The sequence below is a fragment of the Pogona vitticeps genome, chromosome 11 (assembly GCF_051106095.1).
Source record: "Pogona vitticeps strain Pit_001003342236 chromosome 11, PviZW2.1, whole genome shotgun sequence".
Classification (NCBI taxonomy): domain Eukaryota; kingdom Metazoa; phylum Chordata; class Lepidosauria; order Squamata; family Agamidae; genus Pogona; species Pogona vitticeps.
In genome coordinates, this window is record NC_135793.1 from 23,767,869 (window position 1) to 23,790,416 (window position 22,548).

A 22,548-nucleotide genomic window follows, 5' to 3' on the forward strand; every position below is an offset into this window, starting at 1 on the left:
GAGAGTGCGCGGGGTAGAACGGTCACGCTGCCAAAGGTGGGCGAGAGGACGCCCCTCAAAGCGGCTGCGCGGAGCCTCGCGGGCCACAGAGCCGAGGCGACAGGAGGGGGCGGAGCCAAAGGCGCGCTCCCGTCGCCCGCGGCCCCTCCCTCCCTCTCTCCCTCCTTCCGCGCCTCCCCCTTCCTTCCTTGAGGCGGCGCCGCGAGGTGGAAAGAGGGGAAGCCGAGGGGTGGTGCGCATGCGCAGTTTCCCTGCCAGCCGGCAGGCCGGGCGGGCAAACTGAGCGCGCGGGGCGCCTAGAGGGAAGGTGGGGGGGGCCTTCGTCCCCCGGAGCATGCGCAGTGCGCCTCCTCCCCTCTGCCGCGTTTGGCGGTTCTGCGCTCGCCCGCGCCGGTGTGAGGGAAAGACGGGGAGTGACTCCTGAGGCGGCGGCGGCGGAGGAGGAAGAGGAAGAGGGGGGGGAAGAAGGAGCGGGCGGGAACGGGGGCTGCTTCCACCCCGACCCCACCCCACCCCTTTCCGTCCTCAGGCGGCCGAAGATGGCGGAGGGCAGCGGAGCCGCGCCGCCCCCGACCCCGTCGTCCCTGAAGGGTCTTCGGGAGCAGATGGGTGAGAGGCCGGCCGGGAGGGAGGGAGGGAGGGTCGGTCCTGTGAGGCGGACATTTCCTGTCACGTCCCCACCTTCTCCCCCCCCCCCACACACATACACACACACTCAGGGCAAAGCCAAGGGCACGTCACGCCCACCCCTCCCCCCTCAGGACCCCCCTCTCAGCCCCTCCCCCACCCAACCCCCCAACCCCATTTAGGGTTTCCTCCCCTTTCCTCACCCCCCCATCAATCTCACCCTCCCAGGACCAGACACACACACACACACACACCTTTATCTTATATCCACCCCCCAAAAATATCCCAATTTTGGCTATTACACATCTTGCTGACTCTTAACGTACTATTTATTCAGTTCTTTGAAAGGTTTTTTTTTTACTTAGAAGGACCCAAGGCAAGGCTTTCGGTGACATAGGGACTCTTCTTCTCGCTTCTCGCTTCTCCCCCCCCCAATATTGTACACCCCATTTGGTCCTTTTTTATCACCTTAAGGACCTGGAACAGCTTTGGATTCAAACCTAAATGCACAGAATCATCTCCCCTTGTTATCATTATCCGGCTCCCAGACGTTTCCTTCTCTTCTTTCCACCCTCCTTTATCACCCTCCCAGTCTTCTAAGGACTTCTGCCCCGACTTTAATGTGTGTCCCCCTTTTTGTGAGTCCTTTATTTGTTTTGGATTCTCCTCCAGCAATATTTTCTTTTCTTTTTTTCCCCTGACACCAAGCTTGTCTTCTCTAACCACCGGCGCTGATACAGTGGCCTTCTGCTTGTGTTCTCGCCCTGATTTCCTGTCCCTCCCTCATTTTGTCATAGTCCTGTTTCAAGTGGTTTCACAATTGAAATCCATTCACTACCACTTATTTTTGCCCTTCTTGTATCTCCAGCTTCCCAAGCCGCTCTGTTTTTCCTGTGGATTCAAACAGATTTTGCATCCTTCCTTATAACACTTTTCGTAATTTTTCCAAATCCTTAAATCGCTCCCTTTCTTCCCAGCTGCCATCCCTACCAAAAAAACACTGAAGAGCGGCTTGCACTTGAAATGGGAGGCTGTGTTACCTATTTATTTCTTGTCTTATTGCAGTTAGGGAGCCTAATGGACAATCCATATATACACACACCCCTCTCCTCCCAGCCCTTACAACCTTGACTCTGTGGATCTCTCTGGACTGTTTCCTCTCTCCAAGGTTTGGTTTCCTTAGAAATCTGCAGCATCGTGCTGGGGTTTAGTTAATCACTTGTGTTTTAACAACCCTCAGAAGTAATCTCTTCATTGTTGGAGAAAGGTTTAGACTGCTTCAGATTTTTATGCTTACATGCATTTTGTTTCCTTCTGCTTTCACCCTTTTTTGACAAGTTAGACTCCCCATTGATTTTCTGGCACTTTTTGCCTCAGTTTTGTTTTCTTGATATATTACCTTGAATCCTGGTACATGACTTGGCTGGGCTCTTTAGCTGATGATAGCAAATCTTGTTGTGACCCCATCCTTGTGAAATTAGATGCTTTACTGGTTCTAAGGAGTCCTAAGCAAATAATGTGTGTGATACAGAAAACCCCTGATTAGATTTTGTCAGATTTTTATATCTCATTAACGGGCATAGGGAGTGATTGATTTGGGTGAGAGCTATGATACAGTAGGAAGAGTTAAGCCTTTCACCGGGTCCCCAATCCTGATTGTGAAACGTTGCAAATAGTTTTTACCGGGGGGGGGTGTATTGGAAGATCTACACACAAGCCCCATGTGCTACATGAAAACTTGTGATGAGTTGTTAATATATTTGGAAATCCATGTGAAGTTACTATTGATACTCATGTTTAACTTCCACAGTGTTTAGTTTAGTGGGTCTGTTAATTTATCAGAATAAGCTTGAGTTGTTTCACATTAGCCTATACGGATCAGATGAAATCAAGACCTGGATTTCAAGTACAGGAGCATAAAAGTCACCAAAAGTTTGAGCAATAATTATGACAGAATGTAACTACCATGGCCTGTTGTTTGCAAAATACTGGATCATCTATTGTAATCTAGAAAATAATTATTTTCTGATCTTCAAGGTGTATATGCTTGTGAGTCTTCCTTCTCTCATTTAAAAAAAGTGCTCACAGTGCTTGTGAAATATCCTGACAGAAATACCACCTCTGCATTAGTTTTTCTGCAGCTTCACACAGCCAGTCTGCAATCCTTGAAGAACAAGCAGTAATGTGAACTAGTTGGTATTGTACTGTACATTCTTTCAAATTTATAGATTATTCTAGTGCTAATCTCTGCCTTCTCTCTCACTTTCCCTCTCTTTTTCTCCCTCCCCCCCCCCCAGAGAAACAAAGTGAAATTGACAGATGCACTCTACAGTTGAGGCACCTAAATCTATGGGCATCAGTAAAACTGGCAAGGAGGAAAAGATGTTTTACATGTCAAATATTTTGTGGCATGACATCATGCTGTAATCATACAATTCAATGCAAGCAAGCAAGAATAGTATGGCATATTCCAACGAGAAATCTTAAGAACTGTGCATTTCCTAATGTAACGGGAAACTGGGAAGTGTGTTGCTCTTCCCTCTCCCCTTTTATTTTGGTACTTTTATACTAAATTCCTCTTTATGTTTGTTTTTAAAAAGTTGCAGTAATGCAATATGTATGAGTCAGTATGATCCCGTATTGTTACTGGAGAAGCTGTAGCTCGGTGACATTCTTGTATTGAGCAAGGACCCAATTACAATCCCCAGCATCTTCAGATAGGTTTGGGGAAAGAATATTGCTTGGATATTGTGCAGTAACAGGCTAGACAGACTCATGGTCTCATTCAGTATAAAGCAGATTCCTCCGTTCCTGTTATTAATCAGAAAATCATTGCCATAATTTCAGAGGTATAGTTGAAGTTGCTGTTTATATTGCATTGGCATTTGTGCTGGAGAAAGTTATTATTTATTTCTTGATTCTGTAGTGTAGAAATTGCTCTGCAACTGGTGAATTATATTGTGTCCTTAGATATTGCAGCTGCATCTGGCTACAGGCTATATCGGTGAATGACATATCCAAGTATTTTTGCTAATCTGTCAGTATATAACTGCACATGGAAAATTCAAAGTTGTAAAAATACATTTAGCCAAATGACATTTGATTTTGGAAAGATGCAAGGAATTTATTCTTGCTCTGAATGGTCTCTGATTTGCTTTTAAAGCTGACTGTCTTAATGTGCTTGGAATTAACTGTTAGCTTTTCAGGCCATTGGTGTATAGCATTCTTCGTTGTTGGCAAAACTGCAGAAGATCAAGGGCAAAGTGCTCGTGTGAACATCCACAACTAGGAGACTTGCTAAGAATAAAAATGAACATTAGCTCATGAAAGAAAAGAGAGTTTGGGGTTAAAATGCAATGGCAATTTGCCCCCCTACACACACGTGCGCGCATACACTTGCATATCACATAATAGAGGCATCATTGTGTTTCAAGAGAAAGCCTTTAAGTTGTGATTTCAGAGTTTGACTGGAGTCTGTTGTGAATTGCTGTGCTAGGCTCTATTGTCAGTGAAGGTTTTTATTTGCAGGGCGGTGAACCTGATGTATTCAACAATGGTATGGCTGCACACTTGAAGACAAACAATTCATAGAAGGAAAACAGCTTCCACCGGGTAGGAAGAAATAAGGTTGAAGGGAAAGGAAGCTAGTCTAGTTCCCAATTCCTAAGGCAGCAAAATAAAACAAAGGAATCTGAAAAAGAGCATAATTTCTTTATTTAAAATATTTTTACCCCACCTTTCTCCTTAAAAAGGACTCAAGGTGGCTTGCATAGTTAAAGACAGAAAAACGATAAGTATACAAATACTAAAAGGATCAAATACCACTCTGAGAAATGGTAAACAAAAGCAATACTAACACATTCAAAGCAGTAAGGCACAACAATCCGTGTTTAAACCCCACTCAGGCATCCAGTACATTTAGGAAAAACATGCCTGAGAGAAAGGTCTTTGCCTGCTTGTGGAAGGACAGGAAAGATAGGGGCCAGTCTGCCCTCTTGTGGGAGTGACTTCCCAAGTCCGGGAGCAGCCACAGGGAAGGCCCCCTCCTGGGTCCCCATTAAATGCACCTATGAAGATGGTGGAACTGAGAGAAAAGCCTCTCCTGGTGATCTTAACACCCAAGCAGGCTCATAATGGGAGACGCAGTCCCTGAGATAGCTTGAACGAAAACCATTTAAGGCTTTATAGGTTAGAACCAGCACTTTGAATTGTTTCTCGAAATGGATGGGCAGCCAGCGGAGCTGCTGTAACAGGGGTTATGTGATCCTGTTACCAGCTCCAATCAGCAGTCCGGCTACCACATTTTGGACCCACTGAAGTTTTCTGACATTTTCCAGAGGCAGCCCCACATAGAGTGTATTACAGTAATCCAGCTGGGAAGTAACAAAAGCATCTGTCATCATGCCCGGGCCTCTCAAGGACTGGGCGCAGTTGTTACACTAGTTTTAATTGTGCAAAGGCACTCCTAGCCACTGCTGAAACGTGGGCATCCGGGCTCAGAGACAAATCCAGGAGCACTCCCAAACCGTGCATAGGGTGGTGCAAGAATCCATGAAAATAGTCAAATAATAATAATAATAATAGTTGTAGTTGTTGTTGTATGTTTGGGCTTTAAATTGTTAGAGTATCAAATCTCTGTTTTCAGGAAAGGTCCTTATCTCTGTTAAATTAGTTGTTGTACAGTATTTGTCTTTGGCAGCATTCATGAGTGCTCCAGTAAGGGATTATGAATCTTGGGAGGATCTGAGTAGTTTCTTAACTGTCATATTTGGAGCATCTTGTGTACCACATCATATTGCCTCCTTGCTGTGCTGTAGTGTTGAGGCGAGTAGAATGATGATTGCACCTGTTGTTGCAGAGTCAGTTTAGAAGGTCTGCCGTCCTCTACATGCCCTGCCTTACATGTCAGGTAGCGTTGAGTGAGACCAATACCCTGGAGGTACAAATAGTAAGAGCTGGCATTGTAAATTAAAACTGTGTAATGACGTTGAGTATTTTGCACAATCTCTTTGTTGCATACATTAATATAAAAAGAATCATGTTCTGTATCAATAGTGGTCATTGGAAGGATGACAATAAGGGTAGAAAGAGAATATGAATTGAAACCTTGCAAGGGAGCATTTTTTTAGGGCTAGGGTGGTCCGTTTTCAGTCTGGCACTGTTACAGTGAGCTCTCCCTTGTTGTCTTTAGATAATCTTCCGGTACACTGCTCCTCCAGAAAGAAACTCAGTGAGTGAATTCAACTTGCCTGACTTCACTCACTGTGATTTAACTATACTTAATTAATTGTCCGCGTCCCGACAAAGACGAAGCAGCGAATGGAGTTCATAGCTGTTTGCTAATAGCACAGTTAGTGTTACAGAACTGTGTTTTCCTTTGTAAGTGTCTCAGTTATAGCCCTAAGTTAATGTGCTGAAAAAACATTATGCAAACAGAAGACAGTAAGTATTTCACCCCGACATTTGCCAGAAACAATATACTGAATCAAAACCTTTCATAAGTTGAGAGATGATGGCTACTTAAGAGAGTTAGTGCTGTCAAAAATGGTTTGCTGTAACTTAGCATTCATGCATCAAAGACACTAGCTGAATTGTGGTCCTGCTTGAATTCAGTCTGTAGAGGCTCTTAAAAAGTGAGAAGGAAGAGAATTGTAATTTTGGTACCTTCTTTATGCAGTGCAGCATGTCAAATGTAGCGGCTTCTTCACTTCTGAACTTCCCTGCCGTTTCTACATTGTTGTAGTGTATTGTTTCCTTTAAGTTCAATATTTGTTTGTTTGTTTTTAAACAGAACACTCATGTATTCTCGAACACTCATCCTTCTTCCTTAAGAACATCTTATTTTATTTATTTATTTTTTATTTATTTGATTTATACCCCGCCTATCTGGCCTAATAGACCACTCTAGGCGGCTTCTTCTTCCTAACAGTGAATTATCCTGGGTGGAAGCATCTAAATTCCCAAATTTCCCTCTTCCTGCTTCACCATATATGATAATATGTTTATTTTTGGCTTGCTTACCAATCTTCCAGTGACATAATAAAACAACCTCCAGATGGAATTAAAAGTGGCATGTCTTGCTTTGGGGTTTTATGCTTCATGCCACAGAATTTGAGATTAAAATTTATCTCAAATATTTTATACTTCATCAGAGCATTGATCCTCATCAGACAATTAATATTAATGCTGATGATGTTGACTGGTGGTGACTCTCTAAAACAGTTTTTCCCACCCTTGCCTGGTGAGTTGAACATGAGATATTTTGCATTCAAACCATGTGCTTTGCTGCTGAGTTATGGTTGCTTCCTGAAATCTGTAGTGGTATTTTTTGTTTGTTTGTTTGAGTTTTTAAAACATCCAGCTTAGTTACTTGCGGATATTAAGAAAAAGAATGTTTATGTAAGATTTCAGAAAATGAGGGAGTACAACTTTGAACAATACAGTAAACATATTTTCTCACGTGCCATAATAACAGCATTGCAACCTGTCAGTAGTTCTCGTTGTCTAAAGAATCCGCCATATTGTTGCTAGGTAGGATTGGAGAAGACATTTGTCAGAAGTTGCAGGAGGTGATTCAATGTAAGGTGACAGGTGCAGGTGACATTTTACAACTGCTGAATGAGCCTTGTAACAGCATTTATCATTGCCTTCAGATGTGATTAAGCACTTTAAGTGATTGTTCTTGGGGGCAGCCTGAGAAGGATTATTGTTATGACAGTATGAGTTGTCGTAGAGAACATAAATGCTATTCCTTCTTTCCTTGCATTCAACAGTGCTCAAATAAAACTAAAACTGGTGGTAAGGAAACTGACTGCTTGATTTTGTTTCTGTGGAGTTCCACCATGATGCTTCTTAAACATACACTTTTTGATAACTAGTGAAGGTGCCTTTTTGCCCTCTCTGAAATCAGACATCATTTAAAGATGCTTCAACATGCTTTAATTTTTGGACCTGGCAACCTGTAACTAAGGCAAATTATCATCTCCAGGAATGAGTGCAGCTTGAGCATCAGCTTCTGATCACCGCCAGCCTGAATGTCTAGGAGTGACGGGTGAATCTAGGAGCACACTAGATTTTGAGCCTGAGGAGTGTCATGAGCAGTGTAACCCCACCCAGCACAGATCAGACCCCTATTTATTCCCCGCTCTGCCTTTTGATTAATCGGGAGCACGCAGAGCTGCACAGAATCATAATGGAAAATCATCCTTTTTCTCAAAAATACCTGTACAAAAGCAAAACACCTGGCTAATGCATATGCTTAAACTTAACTGACATGACATGATCTATATAAAAGTACCCTTAAATATTTAATTTGGAGAGTAAGGCAAGTGGCAGTTCCTTAGGGCTCCAGGAGAAGAGTTCCAGAACTGGAAAAAATCTGGCTGTTTTGCCTTTGTTTTGCAGTTACCTCTGTAACAAGAACAGGTTTGAATTGTACAGCAGATCTTCTAAGAAGCATGGAACTGCAAATATTAGGGCACAGCTTCCGTTAATGGATTTTCGTTTTAACCGTGCTTATGTTTTTTCCCCTTGCAGTTGCTGCAGCTCAGGCCTTAGCAGAAGAAAGAAGAAACCAAAGTGGTGTTAGTCCTGTTCCTGTCCCATCCCCAGTAAGCATAAAATCATCAACTAAGCCAGGTAATATCCTTGATTTTAGAATAAATTCCCCATTCCTGTGATCTTGGTGTGAGTCCTTGAACCCTTTCCGTTATCAATTAAATCTCATTCTTTAAGAATGATACAGTCTACTCTGTCTGCCTAAGAGTTTTAATTGCATATTCTCATTCTTAGAGGGCTCCATTTTATATAGGAGTTGCATGGGAGGCTTCCCTTATCTAGGCCAGCAAAGACATGCTCTTGTGGCATCTGTGCAAGTACAATTAACAGAGGAAGGGTTCCTGTCGTGTGTGTGATGGTGAGAATGTGTCTTGCCTCTCAGAGCTTAAGGAAGTCAGCTTCTACTCTGTAGTCCCCAGAATTTGTCCAGCTACCATTTCTTAGTTGAAAACCAGCTTGCCCAAGTGCAGACAGTCATGGGTGAAAATGTATGGGGGGAATTGGTAATTTGCTTTTCAGAAGCTTTGTGTTTATTCTAAGCACCTTGAATTTCTCCTCCGTTACAGTGATAGATGGCTCCATCTTGCGATCTGAAGAGAGGCAGAGACTGGCTAGAGAACGTAGAGAAGAGCGAGAGAAGCAGCATGGTATGATTATTGAAAGACATATTAACGCTTGCAAATTCACAGCAAGACCATTTTGTGTTCTGTTGTGTGTTTGCAGCAATGGATAACTGTATTAGTCCTTTTCTACTGAATATCAGTTAAACATATATTCATAAACCCTTTCCATCTTATTTCTACCGTGTTTCCCTGAAAATAAAACAGGGTCTTAATATTAATTTTTGCTCCAAAAACGCAATAAGACTTATTTTCAGGGGACTTTTTTTTCCATGTACATCAATCTACATTTATTCAAACACAGCCATATCATCTTCGTCTGGTTGCTGCACAATGGTGGACGGCGGGGTTTCATTTAACTGGGGCTTATTTTGGGGGTAGGGCTTATATTACGAGCATCCTGAAAAATCATACAAGGGCTTATTTTCTGTTTAGGTCTTATTTTTGGGAAAACAGGGTATATTAATATGTTCTCTTTCTCTACTTACATGTATATGTACACAAGACACCTGAGTATTAATAAGTAAATATTTAAACACATATTTTCTGTTTTTCTCACAATGTAAATAAGTGTCTTATTTAAAATGTATGAATTTCTGAACTTAGTTTATCCTAAAATAGGGTTATAGCATGCTAATTGAAATCCTGTTGCTTAGCATAGTAAGTCTTACTAGAGTAGGCCCAGTGGCCAATTTGGTGAGTAGACTCCTTCAGTTTGATTGATTCAAATGGGCCTACTCTAGTTGCAGCTTACTTTAGGGTAGTAAGTTACAACTAAAGCAGGGCCTTTTGAATCATGGAACACTGAATTCAGTGAACGTGTTTTAGTGTGACTTAAGCTTAGCATACTCGTCTAGCGTAGGATTGAACTATAAATGTTGTGTAAGCACACCGACTTATGAGGAATGTTTAATAAAGTAGTGTTAGAATATCAACTGTTCCTGCAGAACAACAGAAAATCTTGTGGCACCTTCAAGACCAACAGGCTTTACTTGCTGTGTGTTCGGGGGACTGCAGCCCCCCTCTGCATCTGAAAATAAGGCCTTTTCATCATTTAAGGTGGCAGAAGACTCTGCATTGATTTGGCTGTCAGAGAGGAATCATCACTATTTGAGTCGCAGCTCCCCAAATGAGAGAAGAATGGGATAAAGACATTACGCCATGGAAAATGTCACTTGCTTTCTGTGAGGGACACAGCTGTTGATGTTAGGCAGAAATCTTCCAGTAACCCATAAGGAATGTTCAATGCAGTGCGTTAGTTTTACTTCCTCTGTCACACTTGACTTTTTTGTTGGAGCTGAATAATATCTTGAGGCTTTGGGACCGCATTCAGGGAAGGTGCATACTGGCAACAATTGAGTCTCCTCTTGCCCTGATTTTTTCCCCTTGTAATTAGAAGCCAATGCTGGGAAGCAGGCAGGACAGGTTACGGCCCCATGAAGCCTTTTAGGCTTTTGTTGGAGCTAAGTGGCTATATTATTGTATTTGGCAGATGTGCTTGCATCAGTCCTGCATTTCTTTGGACTCTTTATTTTTATTTTTATTTGCAAATCCAGCACAGGGCACTTGCATGACCCATATAGGAATGTTTCACACTTCTGTTATGTCGTTGAAACATACAGCTGCCAAAGAAACGCAAATCCTGGAGAAAGAGCGAAAGGCAAAACTTCAGTATGAGAAGCAGATGGAAGAGAAGCAGAGAAGACTGAAGGAACAGAAGTTGAAAGAGCAGCAAAGAAGAGCAGCAGTAGAGGAAAAGAGGAAACAGAAGATTGAGGAAGAGAAGGTACTGTTCAGTTTAATGCACCTTGTAACTGAGAGATGATCTCAGTCAGTTAATGGGATTGTGCTTGTTGACATCAGACATTGTTTGACATTATTTGAAAGCAATTGCCAGTGACAGTGCTCCATAAACTGTCCAACTTCAGTATATCTTTGTTTTGAAGACGGTTGGAAGATTAGCTTGTTTTGCTTTGCCAAACCTGACAGTCTTGCCATCTTGCCCCTGCTTGGATGACTCAATTTGCAGTAGGCCAACATAGCTAGCTGGATTTGCAGGCTTTAAATTTTTGAAATGCTATGATGTATCTTCCTGTTGTTTGTGGTATCAGACATTTTTTATCAGTGCACCTCCCTGTGTATTCTACATTTACATCAGCACATTTTAATCAGCTCCTTTATATGTTTGTGCAATGTTTAGCTGAAGTGTTTCTATGATGAAGTCCTTTGAAATTTAAAAAAAAAAATCAAATCATTTTGTCTCCTATAAGTATGCACTGGATGTATGTGCAGAGTGGAAAGTCCTAGTGGGCACAAACCAACCATTTTCTGTAAGATTCCATACTCTGGCAGGCCTTCCATAGGCAGTGTTGTCGAAAGAAGAATTTGGCAGTTTATTAACAGCAGGGATATATTTTTCCATCCAAAATTCAATGATTTTTTTTCCTGTAACTATTGTGTATTTCCTGAATCCTGCATTTCATAGTGACAGCTTAGAATCATTTACAGCACTGATTCCCATATTCCATTGTGCTTGGAGGTTTATTGTTAACCTTGCTCCTTTGTGATTAGTGGGATTAATACTTGAACCACTTGGTATTTTTCCTGTTATTTTACACTTCATACAGGAGTGCTGGGGATTCAGGGTTGTTTTTATATAGAACAGAATCAGTTCTAAACTCTGTCCCTTGATTCTGGGGAATTTTTAGCCACACATTTTAACATGAATGCCCCTAGATGTACATGTCAACCAGGCCCACCCCTTCTCCTTTCGAAGAGGATGAGCCGCTGTTCTGTTGGCCATGTCAGAATTTGCATAAACAGCAGAAGTGCCTTTGCTAATCCATCAGGCCTCCTGCTACACAATAGCTGAACAAGTGCAAATTAGAGCTAATGCTGTTTATTACCAAGATTGTGACTAATCACCCTCTACAGTTTTCACATGTTGTCATTTGAATTGCGATTAGTTACATAAAGTGAAAACAGGCCTTGGGTTGATCATCAGCTCCCTTTGGGAAAAGATTCTCCACAGAGCGGCTTGCCTAGCAGCTATCGTAGCTACTGCAGCCTAATTCCAGAGATTGTTTGATTAACAGGAGCGTTACGAAGCCGTCGTTCATCGTACCTTGGAGCGGAGCCAGCGGTTGGAAACCAGGCAGAAGAGATGGTCGTGGGGCGGCTCTGTGACAGATTCCGACGGGAAAGCAGGTAGGATTCTGTAGCCTTTTCTGCTTGCTGGGGAAAAGCTGCTGCCAGTCCACATCGACAGTATCAGTCTATTTTTAAAAACAAAACGTACCCTGGGCATATAATGCGCTAGACCTCAAAATAAAGTTAACTAGACCAGTGTATATCATTTATTTCAGTTGATTTGCTTTCACTTTGTTCACACTCTGCATAAATGTATGTTCCCAGGGTGGCCTGCAAGTTTAAAGAAAGAATAGTTTGGTTGTAAAATAGATGAAGAGTGTGAAGGATTTCGTTGTATGGTATACTGTGTATATACTTAAAATGACAATAAATTATATTATTATTATTATAAGGATGCTCCCTGAGAGTTAGAATGTATAAAGGCAATTAAACTTTAAAGTACATTTTGGTTAAATTTATGGCAGAAATATTATGGTTGTACATGATAGTCGATTAGGCATGGATAAGGCAACAGATCCTGAATAGATAATAAAATATAATTTGCCTAGTAGTTAAAATGGTTCAGTACTCTGCAGCTGCCCTGAGTAGATACTCTTGGTTACTCTATGCATTTCTTCTGAAAGCTGCTGTTTCTTGCAATTTTACATGGTGGTTTTAGTTTGTAAACTTTCTTCCACAGAGACATCAGCTGCAGCTGAAGGTGGGTCCAGAAGGACTGGTCTGTCAGCTTGCTTTCTCTCACTTTAGCTAACCCTGCCCTATCACGCTCTTTGTTACCATTTGAATATGGGCCTTTCTCTCACCCCACCCTCAGCTTTGGTACAGAACTGCATTGCTTGTGTGCTTGGCTCTAACCTGCATGGAACGATGTTCCTTCCAATCAGCCAGTTTTAAAATACATTTTTGGTAATTGTTGGAAACGAGGCTGCTTGTAGCATGTTTTGGTGCACCATAAATACTCCATGCTCACTTACTCACCTGCCCAGCTAGTCCTCTCTCTCTCTCTCTCATATTACAAGTGAACAATAATGTTCTTCATTTAAACATGATCAGCAGAAGTGAGCTTGGTTTCCTATATCCCATGGATAAGTGTTGCTCTGGTTTGCCTGTATGCCCTGTGGTCGCTGGAAAGTGGAACAGACCAGACGGTTCCTGAAGGTGGTCTAAAACATGAGATGAAGCCCCATCTCATTGCCTGCTGGGTTTGTCATCTCACTGTGAGCTAGCTCTAAGCAGGAAAATACTTCTCTAATGAATCTCATGCGAAGGAGATCTGCCTACCCTCTTTGTCTGCATGGTTTTATTTATTGGTGAGCCAATAGCTTTGGCATCACCATTCTGGGTTTTTTTTTTCTTTTTTGCAATACAAGCAATTAAAAGCATGATATACTCCTGTGTTGCGTAGAATTCTAGCTGACCTTACTCCTGCATCGTGGTGTCTAGCCGTTTAAGTCTGTCTGAGGTATGAGTTCATGTTTAAATAGGTCTGTGTCTCAGCTGAGACTCATTCTTTGAAACGGGGGGGGGGGAGGGAACTTTTCTGAAATTTGGAATTTAGAACTACTTGTTTTACCTTATTTATCTGAATTTTCATCCAGATAATGGGTTGAAAAGTCAGTCAGAGGTACCCAGCTGGTAAAAGAGAAATCTTACCTTTGGTCTTCTTCTGCGTTTTTACATCAAGTTGACAGATAAAAACTGTATTTATTCAAGCATACAAGCCATTTCTACTGTGGGTTTATGAGGTGATGTATAAATCAAGAGAAAACTTACATCACAGCCTTTGATGTCAAGCAGAAAGACAAGAAACATTCAGTGCTTCAGATTAGGTGTTGAAATTCGATACCATGATTTAAAGCAAACTGGAAACCAGTGAAGCTGGAACAGAACTTGTAATACATGGTCTACTTCTTTGATAAAACTCGGGCACCATGTTCTGTGCTAGCTGTAAAGTCTAAGCATTCTTCCGGAACAGCCCCACATAGAATGCATTGCAATAAGCTAGCTTGGATGCTGATGATCAGATAATATGTAATTTCTGATGCATCTTTTCCCCTACGCATCAGATACTTAATAAGAAATCTGTGGAAGCATCACTTTCAAGATGTAACACTTTGTCTCCCAAGGGCAATACTTACTTATTTTGAAGGAAATCTATAGTCCACTGTGGTCACACCGCTTAGGTGGGTTATGAAAAAAGAAAAAAGGAGACTAGTTTCTTTTTAAAAGAATGGTCACAGTAAGGGATATATCTAGTTAGAAGTAGAATGAAAGGCTCAAATAATAATTTCACTTTCAGCCAGCAAGCGGTCTACTTCAGCAGCAAACCTCAAGCAGGCTGAGACTGTCATCAACAAACGACTGTCTTCTTCAGCAGCACGTCTTAATTCTCCTAGCAAAGGTAAGTATCTGATTGCAGAGTGGCTTTGACATGTGGCTATCCCTCCTGTTCTTTATATATGTATATAATTTCTCTGTGTCACTGTTCTCAAAATGCATTTTACCCATTTTGTTAATCCAGCAGACTGTGCATGTCTTCATCCCAGGGTAGCTGGATCTGGTGTCTGTTAGAACGGAAGAGCCATGGTAAACATGTTTCAGCCCCTCCACTCAGTTCTAGAATTCAGAAAGCAAAATTTCAAGCATACTTTTTTTTACTAATCCTTTAGGATTTGCATGCTTCCAATCATATGTGTTTCATTTTGACCCAAGACAGAATAGTCAGCTTTCTGGAAAATGGTGGTGATTTTTTTTCCCTCTGAGTGCTTGTTGCCTCTAGGAGAATGGGGATATCATTATGTGTTGATTAAAGGGTTTGGATTCTGTCCCACCCTCCAGCCCTGTTACAAGAAGTTGCAATAGAATGGCACAGACAATATGTTTACTGGAATATATGTAACTTGTAGCGTAGGTCTGTCTATACACACAGTTGTGCTATGATGTAAACAACTGGCTTTCCAAAGAGGCAGATTGGCTCAGCTGTTTACTAAAGAATCGAGTTGAAATCAGGGAGACAGAAATTCTGCCAATAAATTTATGATTTGTACACCTGGTCTGTTTCTCATCTGCACCTCATAAACGAGGCTGTGTCTGGGTTGTACTGTTTCGTAGGTAAGTTCGTGCAGTCAGGTGTTCCTCGGCACACACACTCATGTGAGCTCCACCATGCCCTGGTAATATGAAGCATTATATCCCAGGCACAGCTTTAACACCTTATCTTCTATTTGTGTCAACTAGGCCACTGTCTCCTTAAATGCAATCCCAATAAATCCTTTTAAAGGGCAGGCCATACTTCAGGAGTTGACTGCAGGATGTCTTCTTCTTCATTAAATGTGCTTTTTTACATGATCTCTGAATACAGAAATGTGACTGTGTCCCAGTTCAAACAGAACAGAAATGCCCATGATTATATGAACTTGTCACAACTCTCCAAATTCCTTGATTAAGTGCCTCTTATATCTACCTACATGAGATTTTGTGTGGACTGTAATTCAAATCAGAGCAGAGTAATCATCTTATCCTCTTGCTTGATGTGTATAGTAATGTATGCAAAGCTGATCCGGGCACTAATTTTTCCTTGCAGGCTCAACTAAAAGAAGTGCTTCATTAAACCGATTGAATAACAAAGTTCCTCTGAATTCTGAGCAGCCAGTGCCCAAAGGTTTACAAGTGGAGCAGAAAGGTACAGCAGACTAGATTTTTTTAAAAAAATGAGGGGTGTGAGAATGAGAACTGTGTGTTTTTAAATAAAGTTAAGATTTTATGAACTAAAGCGCCAACTTAGATATGGAAGAGTGATAGGTCAATAGCTCTTTCTTGATACCATGGATAGCGCTCTGTCCTGTTCTTATTCAGTGGAGTCATTTGTCTGATTAATTCTGACAACAAAGAACACACTGGCATGCCAAGGAGATTCGCAACATCCAGGCCGTCAGTGTCCAAATTCTTAGAGAGCCCAAGTGGCTTTCAGCCATAAGTACACAGACAGATATCATACGCCGACAGATGCAAACTATACCTCTTTTGTGATGGGGACTAAGGATGGCAATTATTCCCGTAAACAAAGAATTCCTAGTCGGCATCAGTCATGAACTCAAAATCCATACAGTGCTGTTATTTTCCACTCCTTTTGGGACACAGTTGACTGAGACGTTCGCCTAAGCTTTGTCGAGAGGAACAGGAACTGCGAGGGAATGTTTTATTTCCATCGGACATTCTCAAGAGGAGTGTGTCCTTGCTTTTGTAAATAAAGTTCTGGGTCCTTCGTCTAAATAGTTTCCCTTCGCATTCTGAGCGAACATCCATAGAGAAGTACAAAACCATAGTATTTAATTTTGCGGCCACTTCCCTAAGAAAAAATATACAGTATTGTGTGATTAATAGAGAATGTTTATTTGCTTTGGAAAGCAGTATTAATTTAGGGGGATTGAGTCAAATGAAAATTGGCTGCAACTCTGACCAGAGATGTTAGATGTTGCATCTGTGATAGTACACCGCTTCTGTTTAGATGTTTTAATTGATGTAACACTTGCTTAATGTCCGTGCCAGATCTGGAAATATTAATTAGCAAGTTGGAAACAAGTAACGTTAATTAAGTTGGTCTTTTTTTCCCTTGGCAGTTGAAAGCAGTCCAACATAGAAATTTGTTTTTTCCTTTAAATTTCCATGACAAGGAATAACAGATAATTGTGCAAACCTTGATTAATTGTTCCCAGTGAAAGATGCTTTTCATAATCCGCTGAAAGTGTGTGACGTCACACTTGAGCTATGGAAGCACCTCTTGAAAATAAGTGTTGTGTTTGATACCTAGGAGAAACAGAAAAGAAAAGGAGTTCATCTCTGACTAGAATGAGCACGAAGCCCCAGTCTTCTCCTGAATTAGAAAATGTGCAAAAGGAAGAAAAAGCCGGTGAGTCTCTGTAACTTTGGTCTCTTTAAAGGTAATCCTGAGAGAAATTTGGATTCAATTATTTGTGTTTCACACATCGAGACAAACAGGAAATAGTTATATTGCATAATGCCAACCTTGTAATTGAGTTCCTTGCCATTGACAGGATATTTCGGTGACATTACTCTGGTGGAAAATAATATGCTGGAGACCTGTGATACATGGAGGACACTGTAGTTAGGTTATGTTATTATGTACTGTACATGGTCGAAGGAATTCGTCCACTGTCAGTTGAGCAAGACCAGCCGTTTTGTGGCATCTTAAAGATGAACAAACTTTGGACACTTCTCTGATTTGCAGCTCATTTCTTTAGATGCCTGGCGTATAGCCTCAGCAAGCAGACATTTATAGACATACACAGAGAGGCAGGGAACATGAAAAATATCTAGCATTTTTCACACTCTATAGCAAGACTCTTTACTAGTGTTAGGTAGTAGTCTGTTTACCTTGAAGATTTCTGCTCCCCATACATAGGTGGACTAATTTCTGCTCAGCATTGGTAGTTATCTAGGTTGATCTGCTGACCAAAAGGCAGGCTGGCTTCATTTCTGACGTCATGATGTTATTTGGATGAGACCACTGGATAAGCAGTTCCCTGCTCCTCACAGTTCTTGCTTTCCAGAAAATGCCACTTGCATGAGAGGTTTGCATGTAAACTTAGCAGTTAAAGAAGATTTGTAAGAAAGAAAGAATATTTATGTGTTCCACTGTCTGAAACTGTGACTTAAATCCTATTGCTTAGCCTAATACCTTGCACAAAAGTAGGTCCACTGAATCAGTGGGGATTTGGTGAATCAACTCTTCCATCCATTCCATTGATTCAGATAGGCCTACTCTAATTATGACTTCAGTAAGTTGCAACTCAAGTAATCCCATTTGAATCAGTGGAGTTTATGGAGGAGTTAAAGTGACCAAATCCTCACGGATTCAGTGGACCTACTCTAGTGTGACTTGCTACTCTTAAGCACCAGGATTTCATCATTTGTGTGCTGTTTGATGATTTACCACACTTACCTGACACCACAAGGAGAAAACACCCACAGACTAACTGAACTCTCAGTTCCAGCTGCCATTTTCCCTTGTTTGTGTTTCTTGTCCGAACGTTGCTTGTTGTCCCTGAAACCATTAACAAAAGTAAATAATGCAATTCTATTGGATTACATTATTTTTGCCTATCTGTAAAAACCCAGTCTTCTCTTTTACCAGACCATTTGGTGCAAGCTGTAGAATTATTTTCAGGTGATGCAACGGGCCATCCAACCTTTGCAACCTTATGTCGACTGCAAAAAGATGTAACTCAAACTGTGTGTTGGTCTGGTATAAGCAGGCTTTGGCACCGAGTAGCACGGCGGCAGTACAAGCAGTGGGGACTTGTACTATTAATTCTTTCCTTCTCTGTGGTCCTTTGCCTGCTAAATAGGTTAAGCCTCACAGCAACCCCACCCCTGTCCTTTCCTCTGTTGTGCTGCTTGCTTCATTATTATACTTTATGTTGATTCCTCTTTGATTTGTTCTCACCATTCAGCTCGCCGTTCTCAGTTCAGCCCTCTGGAGAGCCACGTGATCAGTCGTCTGCTGGCCCCCACCCAGGCCTCCTTAGCTAGGAGTAAAAGTGCTGCCACATTATCGACTGATGGCAAAGACCCCTCAGGTAATAGGCATGCAGACACAGTCCCAACGGAGCAGCTTGTCTTTTCTCGAGCACAGGACCGGAGTGAGGACTGCCCAGTATATCCTGAAGGCAGGGCTGTCGGCATTAACCTCAGCGGAACAGAATGCTTCCGTTTCTCCAGTTTTACCTCTTTGCATTGTTGAACACAGTCTGGAGAAAGTTCAGCCTGGTGTTTGCGCATCTGGTTGCAGGATTTTTTTGCCAGCAGCAAAGGCTTCTGTCAGTTAGTACTAACCACTAGCACCACCACACGGTCCAAAGAGTGGAGGGCTGCTGTACTAATAGAGCAGGCAGGTATTTGATACCAGCATTTAAAATTAGAGTGTGCCTTCTGGGAACACATGCCCAGGGGTCCCTTGTTGATCCATGCTGGGTCTGTTTCTTGGTTTGCACCAGTCAGGTACAGATTACTTGCTGTATCTGTGGCACAAAAGGAATGATCATGCGGTAGGAAGCTCTGAAGCGGAGCGTTCTTCCCTTGTACCTTCTTTGCCTGCCACATTATATTCCATATCATTCCGCTGAATACGTCTTTAACAAGGCCTTACCCATTTGCTCCTTTTGACAGTGACAGAATTTTTCATCTGTTAGCATTGCTTCACTTGCTTGGATTACAGTGCATGTTTTAATTTGCACTTAATCAGCTTCGCTGTCATCTGAATCCCGCACATGGATGAAATTAGAAGATAATAACCTGAATTCCCCCCCCCCCCCCCGGTACATTCTTAAAGCCATTCATATCCTTTCTACAGGCTTACAATTTTCAGTGCTCATTGTGCACTGTGTGTTAAGTTGCATATGAGATACAAAAAGCATGTGTTTAAAAATGTGGATTCCTCCATCCCTGTAAATTATTATTACTGAGTCCTGCATGAATGTTGCCTTCCACATTTACATTAGACTGAAAATCAACCCACTTGCTTTAAAAGTTGAGTCTGCAGTAATACTTAAACTTGTGTCTGGTTGGGGGACATTTCATTTTTAGCTTTGCCAGCCTGCTGCTTTTCACTCTTTCTTGATTTTTGTGATATTTCTGTGAAAAGCACTACTAATTGCAGTGGTGTCTACGCTGTAAACGTCTTGTGGTGGTCTTTGATACAGTACCTAACAAGCACTATCTTTTCTTTCCTTCTCTCTTTGTCTTTCCTCCCTGGCCCCTGTTTCCCCCACACACACCCGTACTGTGCCCTTGATGATCTGTTTGTCTTGTCAAATTCCTAACTTTATAGAATTTTCCCTCTGTCCTCGTTCAGCTTCTAGCAGTTCCATCAGTTCCCCGGTCCACGCTCCCAAAGTGCCTGCTCGCAGTCGTAGCTCCGACAGATTAAAGCCAACTGCCTCCTCAGCCGAAAATGTTTCTCTGGAATCTGCACAGGTGGGTTGGCCTCGTGGTGCCGCCCCTGGCGTCTTAATGGTACCGAACATCCATCTTTTGCAATGCTGAAAAATCCCTACTACTTCTGACAAGGTTGTAAACATTAGTCCTGTGCTTTCTCAAAGCAAAGGTATTAATGATAATTTTGCAAATACGACTAAGTCTGCAAGCTCATTTGTTGGTCTTGGGCTGAAATCCTGTCGTGTAGCTCAATAGGCAACAGCTCAGAGGCATACAGAGTTCTTCACTTTTTGCAGTTGGGTTTCAGAAGTTAGGCAGCAGGATTTTGGTCACTCTTTTATAAGTTCGGAGCTGTTTACTTGATCTCTTTAGTTACCATTACCCGTTCAGATGAAAGACTCTTAATGGCAGAGTTGCTTTTAAAAAGATCTTTCCACCCCACAGAGAGTGTGTGGTTCAGTTAATGTGTGTGCAGTTCAAGGTTTTTCTTTATATCCATGTAAATTTTAAAAAACCACTTTACAGATGATACTTTCCAAATTCTTTACAGTATTTTGGGAGATCAGGTGGCAGCTTTCATTGGAACCGCACAAAGAGCATTCCTTTAGACACTCATCTGCTGCCGTCCAGGAGGGCCACCCGTTCCCTGGGCTTGGATTTTCTCTGGATGTGCTGTATCTCCTAGCCGATCGAAGAACACCACAAGTCCTCTATTCAGTAGCACAGCAAAGCATTTTCCAAAGAATTTCACAGTAACACTGTGCTGTTCTGTGACACTTGCACAGTTTGCTTTCTTTGCTGGTTTCTGTTCCCTTTTTTGGAAAACAGCAATCTACCAAAATGTGTCTGTTCTTTTCCCAGAAGCCTGAAGCGGCAAAGCAGTTCTCATCATCTGCAGGGAGGCGCGCACCCTCACCTTCGTTTTCGGGTCCCAGACGGTCTCCTTCTCCCGCCAATGTGGGTAAACGCCCTCCATCTCCGGCTGCAAACAGGTTTCTATCCAGTTAAAATCTTTTCTCTTTGCAGTTCTTACCCAGAGTAAAATCAACACTGTTTTCCCTGTTGATGTCCAGCGGTCTTCATAGAATGGGATGATGCGCTCTTTGTCCACAGAGTGTGGACAAAGGGCTGGGTTATCAAGAAGGCACCTCCTGCTTTCCTGCGTAGGTCCAACTTATCACCCTTTGTTTATGCTATTTTTTGTATATGTTATTTTGCCTGTTGAACACCTGCTGTTGAAATGCCCTTAAGGCTGTTGAGTAACACTTGGGTTATTTGAGGAAGGAAGATCATGGCAAAGAAATGAAGTATAGAGGGAGGTTTAACGTGCAAGACTGTTTCCGTTATAATAGGAGGGAACTTGTATAGCCAAGAATGTGGGTCTGGGTTGTCAGATGGGAAGCTGAGCTAAATACACCCAGTGATGTTGTAAGGTATGCTTTGCTGAGCCCGTGGCAGAACGTGAAATCTAAATGATAACTAGTCATGGGCTGCATTACTTTGGCAGAGAGGGTCTGTCCTGTCTAGCTAAAGTATATATAGGCTCTTGCTGTCAGCAGTATTTAAAAGGAAGAAGAAGAAGATGGAAAAACAAAAGCCTGGTGTATGCTTCAGTCTTGCAACCCAGTCCTGATAGTCACCCCTTTCTTGACAGACAAAAAACTCATCCCAGTTCACCAAATGTCCTAAGGCAACGCCCACCATCTCCTGTGACAGTCTCTAAACCAGCACCAATTCAGCGCCCGTCACTTACCCCAAATGTCCTTAGTCTTACCAAAAAGAAAACAGACCTGGAGTCCAAGCCAAAGGAGAAGGCGGTGGATGCTGCGGGACAAGAGCACGGGGGCCCTTCTCACCCCTCAGAGAGGGACGTGGCAGGAGCCGCATCAAAGACCAAAGAAGGTAAGAGAGCTCATGTGCGATGGGATCGATCCATTGGCCCACCTGTCCTCCCCTGCTCTGTCAGATGGAGCTCTGAGCTGCTGAGAAGCAGAGAGGCCACGAGGCCGGGGTAACAGACAAGCCACCAAGTTCCAGTGTGACTTGAATGCTAGTGCAAAGAGCAGCCACGTGACCAGAGGATCTCTGTTTCAGTGGTTCCACTCTTGGGCAGCATAAAAGTGGTGTTAAGATTTGTGATGCACTTATGTGTGCATTTACTTTATCATGACATCAACAAAAATCAGGGCAATTACAAAGAGTAGCAGCTGATGCAACAGTTGATGCCTCATGTTATTAAGCACAGAGGGACTTTACTGTCATATTGATTTGCTTATTCATCTATTTATGTTTGCAGTTGAGTGCCTCCTAGCTTCTGATAATGGGTTCTCAGGTGTTGCTCTCAGTACCCTTGTACTTTCCATTGAGCAAGTGACGGGAAATGCTGGATTCTTAATACCACAAAGGTTTTGGTCCTTAAACTTGGTAATAAAGAAATGTGAGTGCATAGCAAAGCCTTGTTTGCTATGTGTGTTTTGTAGCAGACAAAAGGGTCTGAACGTTGACAGTAAGGCATTGTTTTACAGAAAGACAGTTTGTGAGAAAGTGAGTATATTGTTTTCAAAACATTCTTGCACAAAAATTAATCTACGTGTTGGTTTCATACATGAGCTAGAATGCTGTCGGGGTAGCACTATTG

The 22,548-nt window shown here is 42.1% G+C and overlaps 1 protein-coding gene across 4 annotated transcripts in view; it reads left to right on the forward strand.

Annotated features, from left to right (window-relative positions):
* The first annotated feature begins 453 nt into the window (after positions 1-453).
* The window catches only part of MAP7D3 (MAP7 domain containing 3), a 32,066-nt gene continuing 9,971 nt past the window's right edge, over positions 454-22,548 (forward strand). Inside the window, exons 1-13 of one of the 4 annotated variants that reach the window (XM_072981216.2) lie at positions 454-609; positions 8,164-8,265; positions 8,751-8,831; positions 10,427-10,590; positions 11,900-12,011; positions 12,634-12,654; positions 14,254-14,355; positions 15,538-15,636; positions 16,765-16,863; positions 18,428-18,553; positions 19,828-19,949; positions 20,772-20,902; positions 21,565-21,812. In XM_072981216.2, the coding sequence (XP_072837317.2) occupies positions 540-609; positions 8,164-8,265; positions 8,751-8,831; positions 10,427-10,590; positions 11,900-12,011; positions 12,634-12,654; positions 14,254-14,355; positions 15,538-15,636; positions 16,765-16,863; positions 18,428-18,553; positions 19,828-19,949; positions 20,772-20,902; positions 21,565-21,812 (1,477 nt within the window). In that variant the 5' untranslated portion in view covers positions 454-539. The remainder of the gene's footprint in view (positions 610-8,163; positions 8,266-8,750; positions 8,832-10,426; positions 10,591-11,899; positions 12,012-12,633; positions 12,655-14,253; positions 14,356-15,537; positions 15,637-16,764; positions 16,864-18,427; positions 18,554-19,827; positions 19,950-20,771; positions 20,903-21,564; positions 21,813-22,548) is intronic. The other 3 variants (XM_072981218.2, XM_072981217.2, XM_078380709.1) reach the window with 3 other exon arrangements.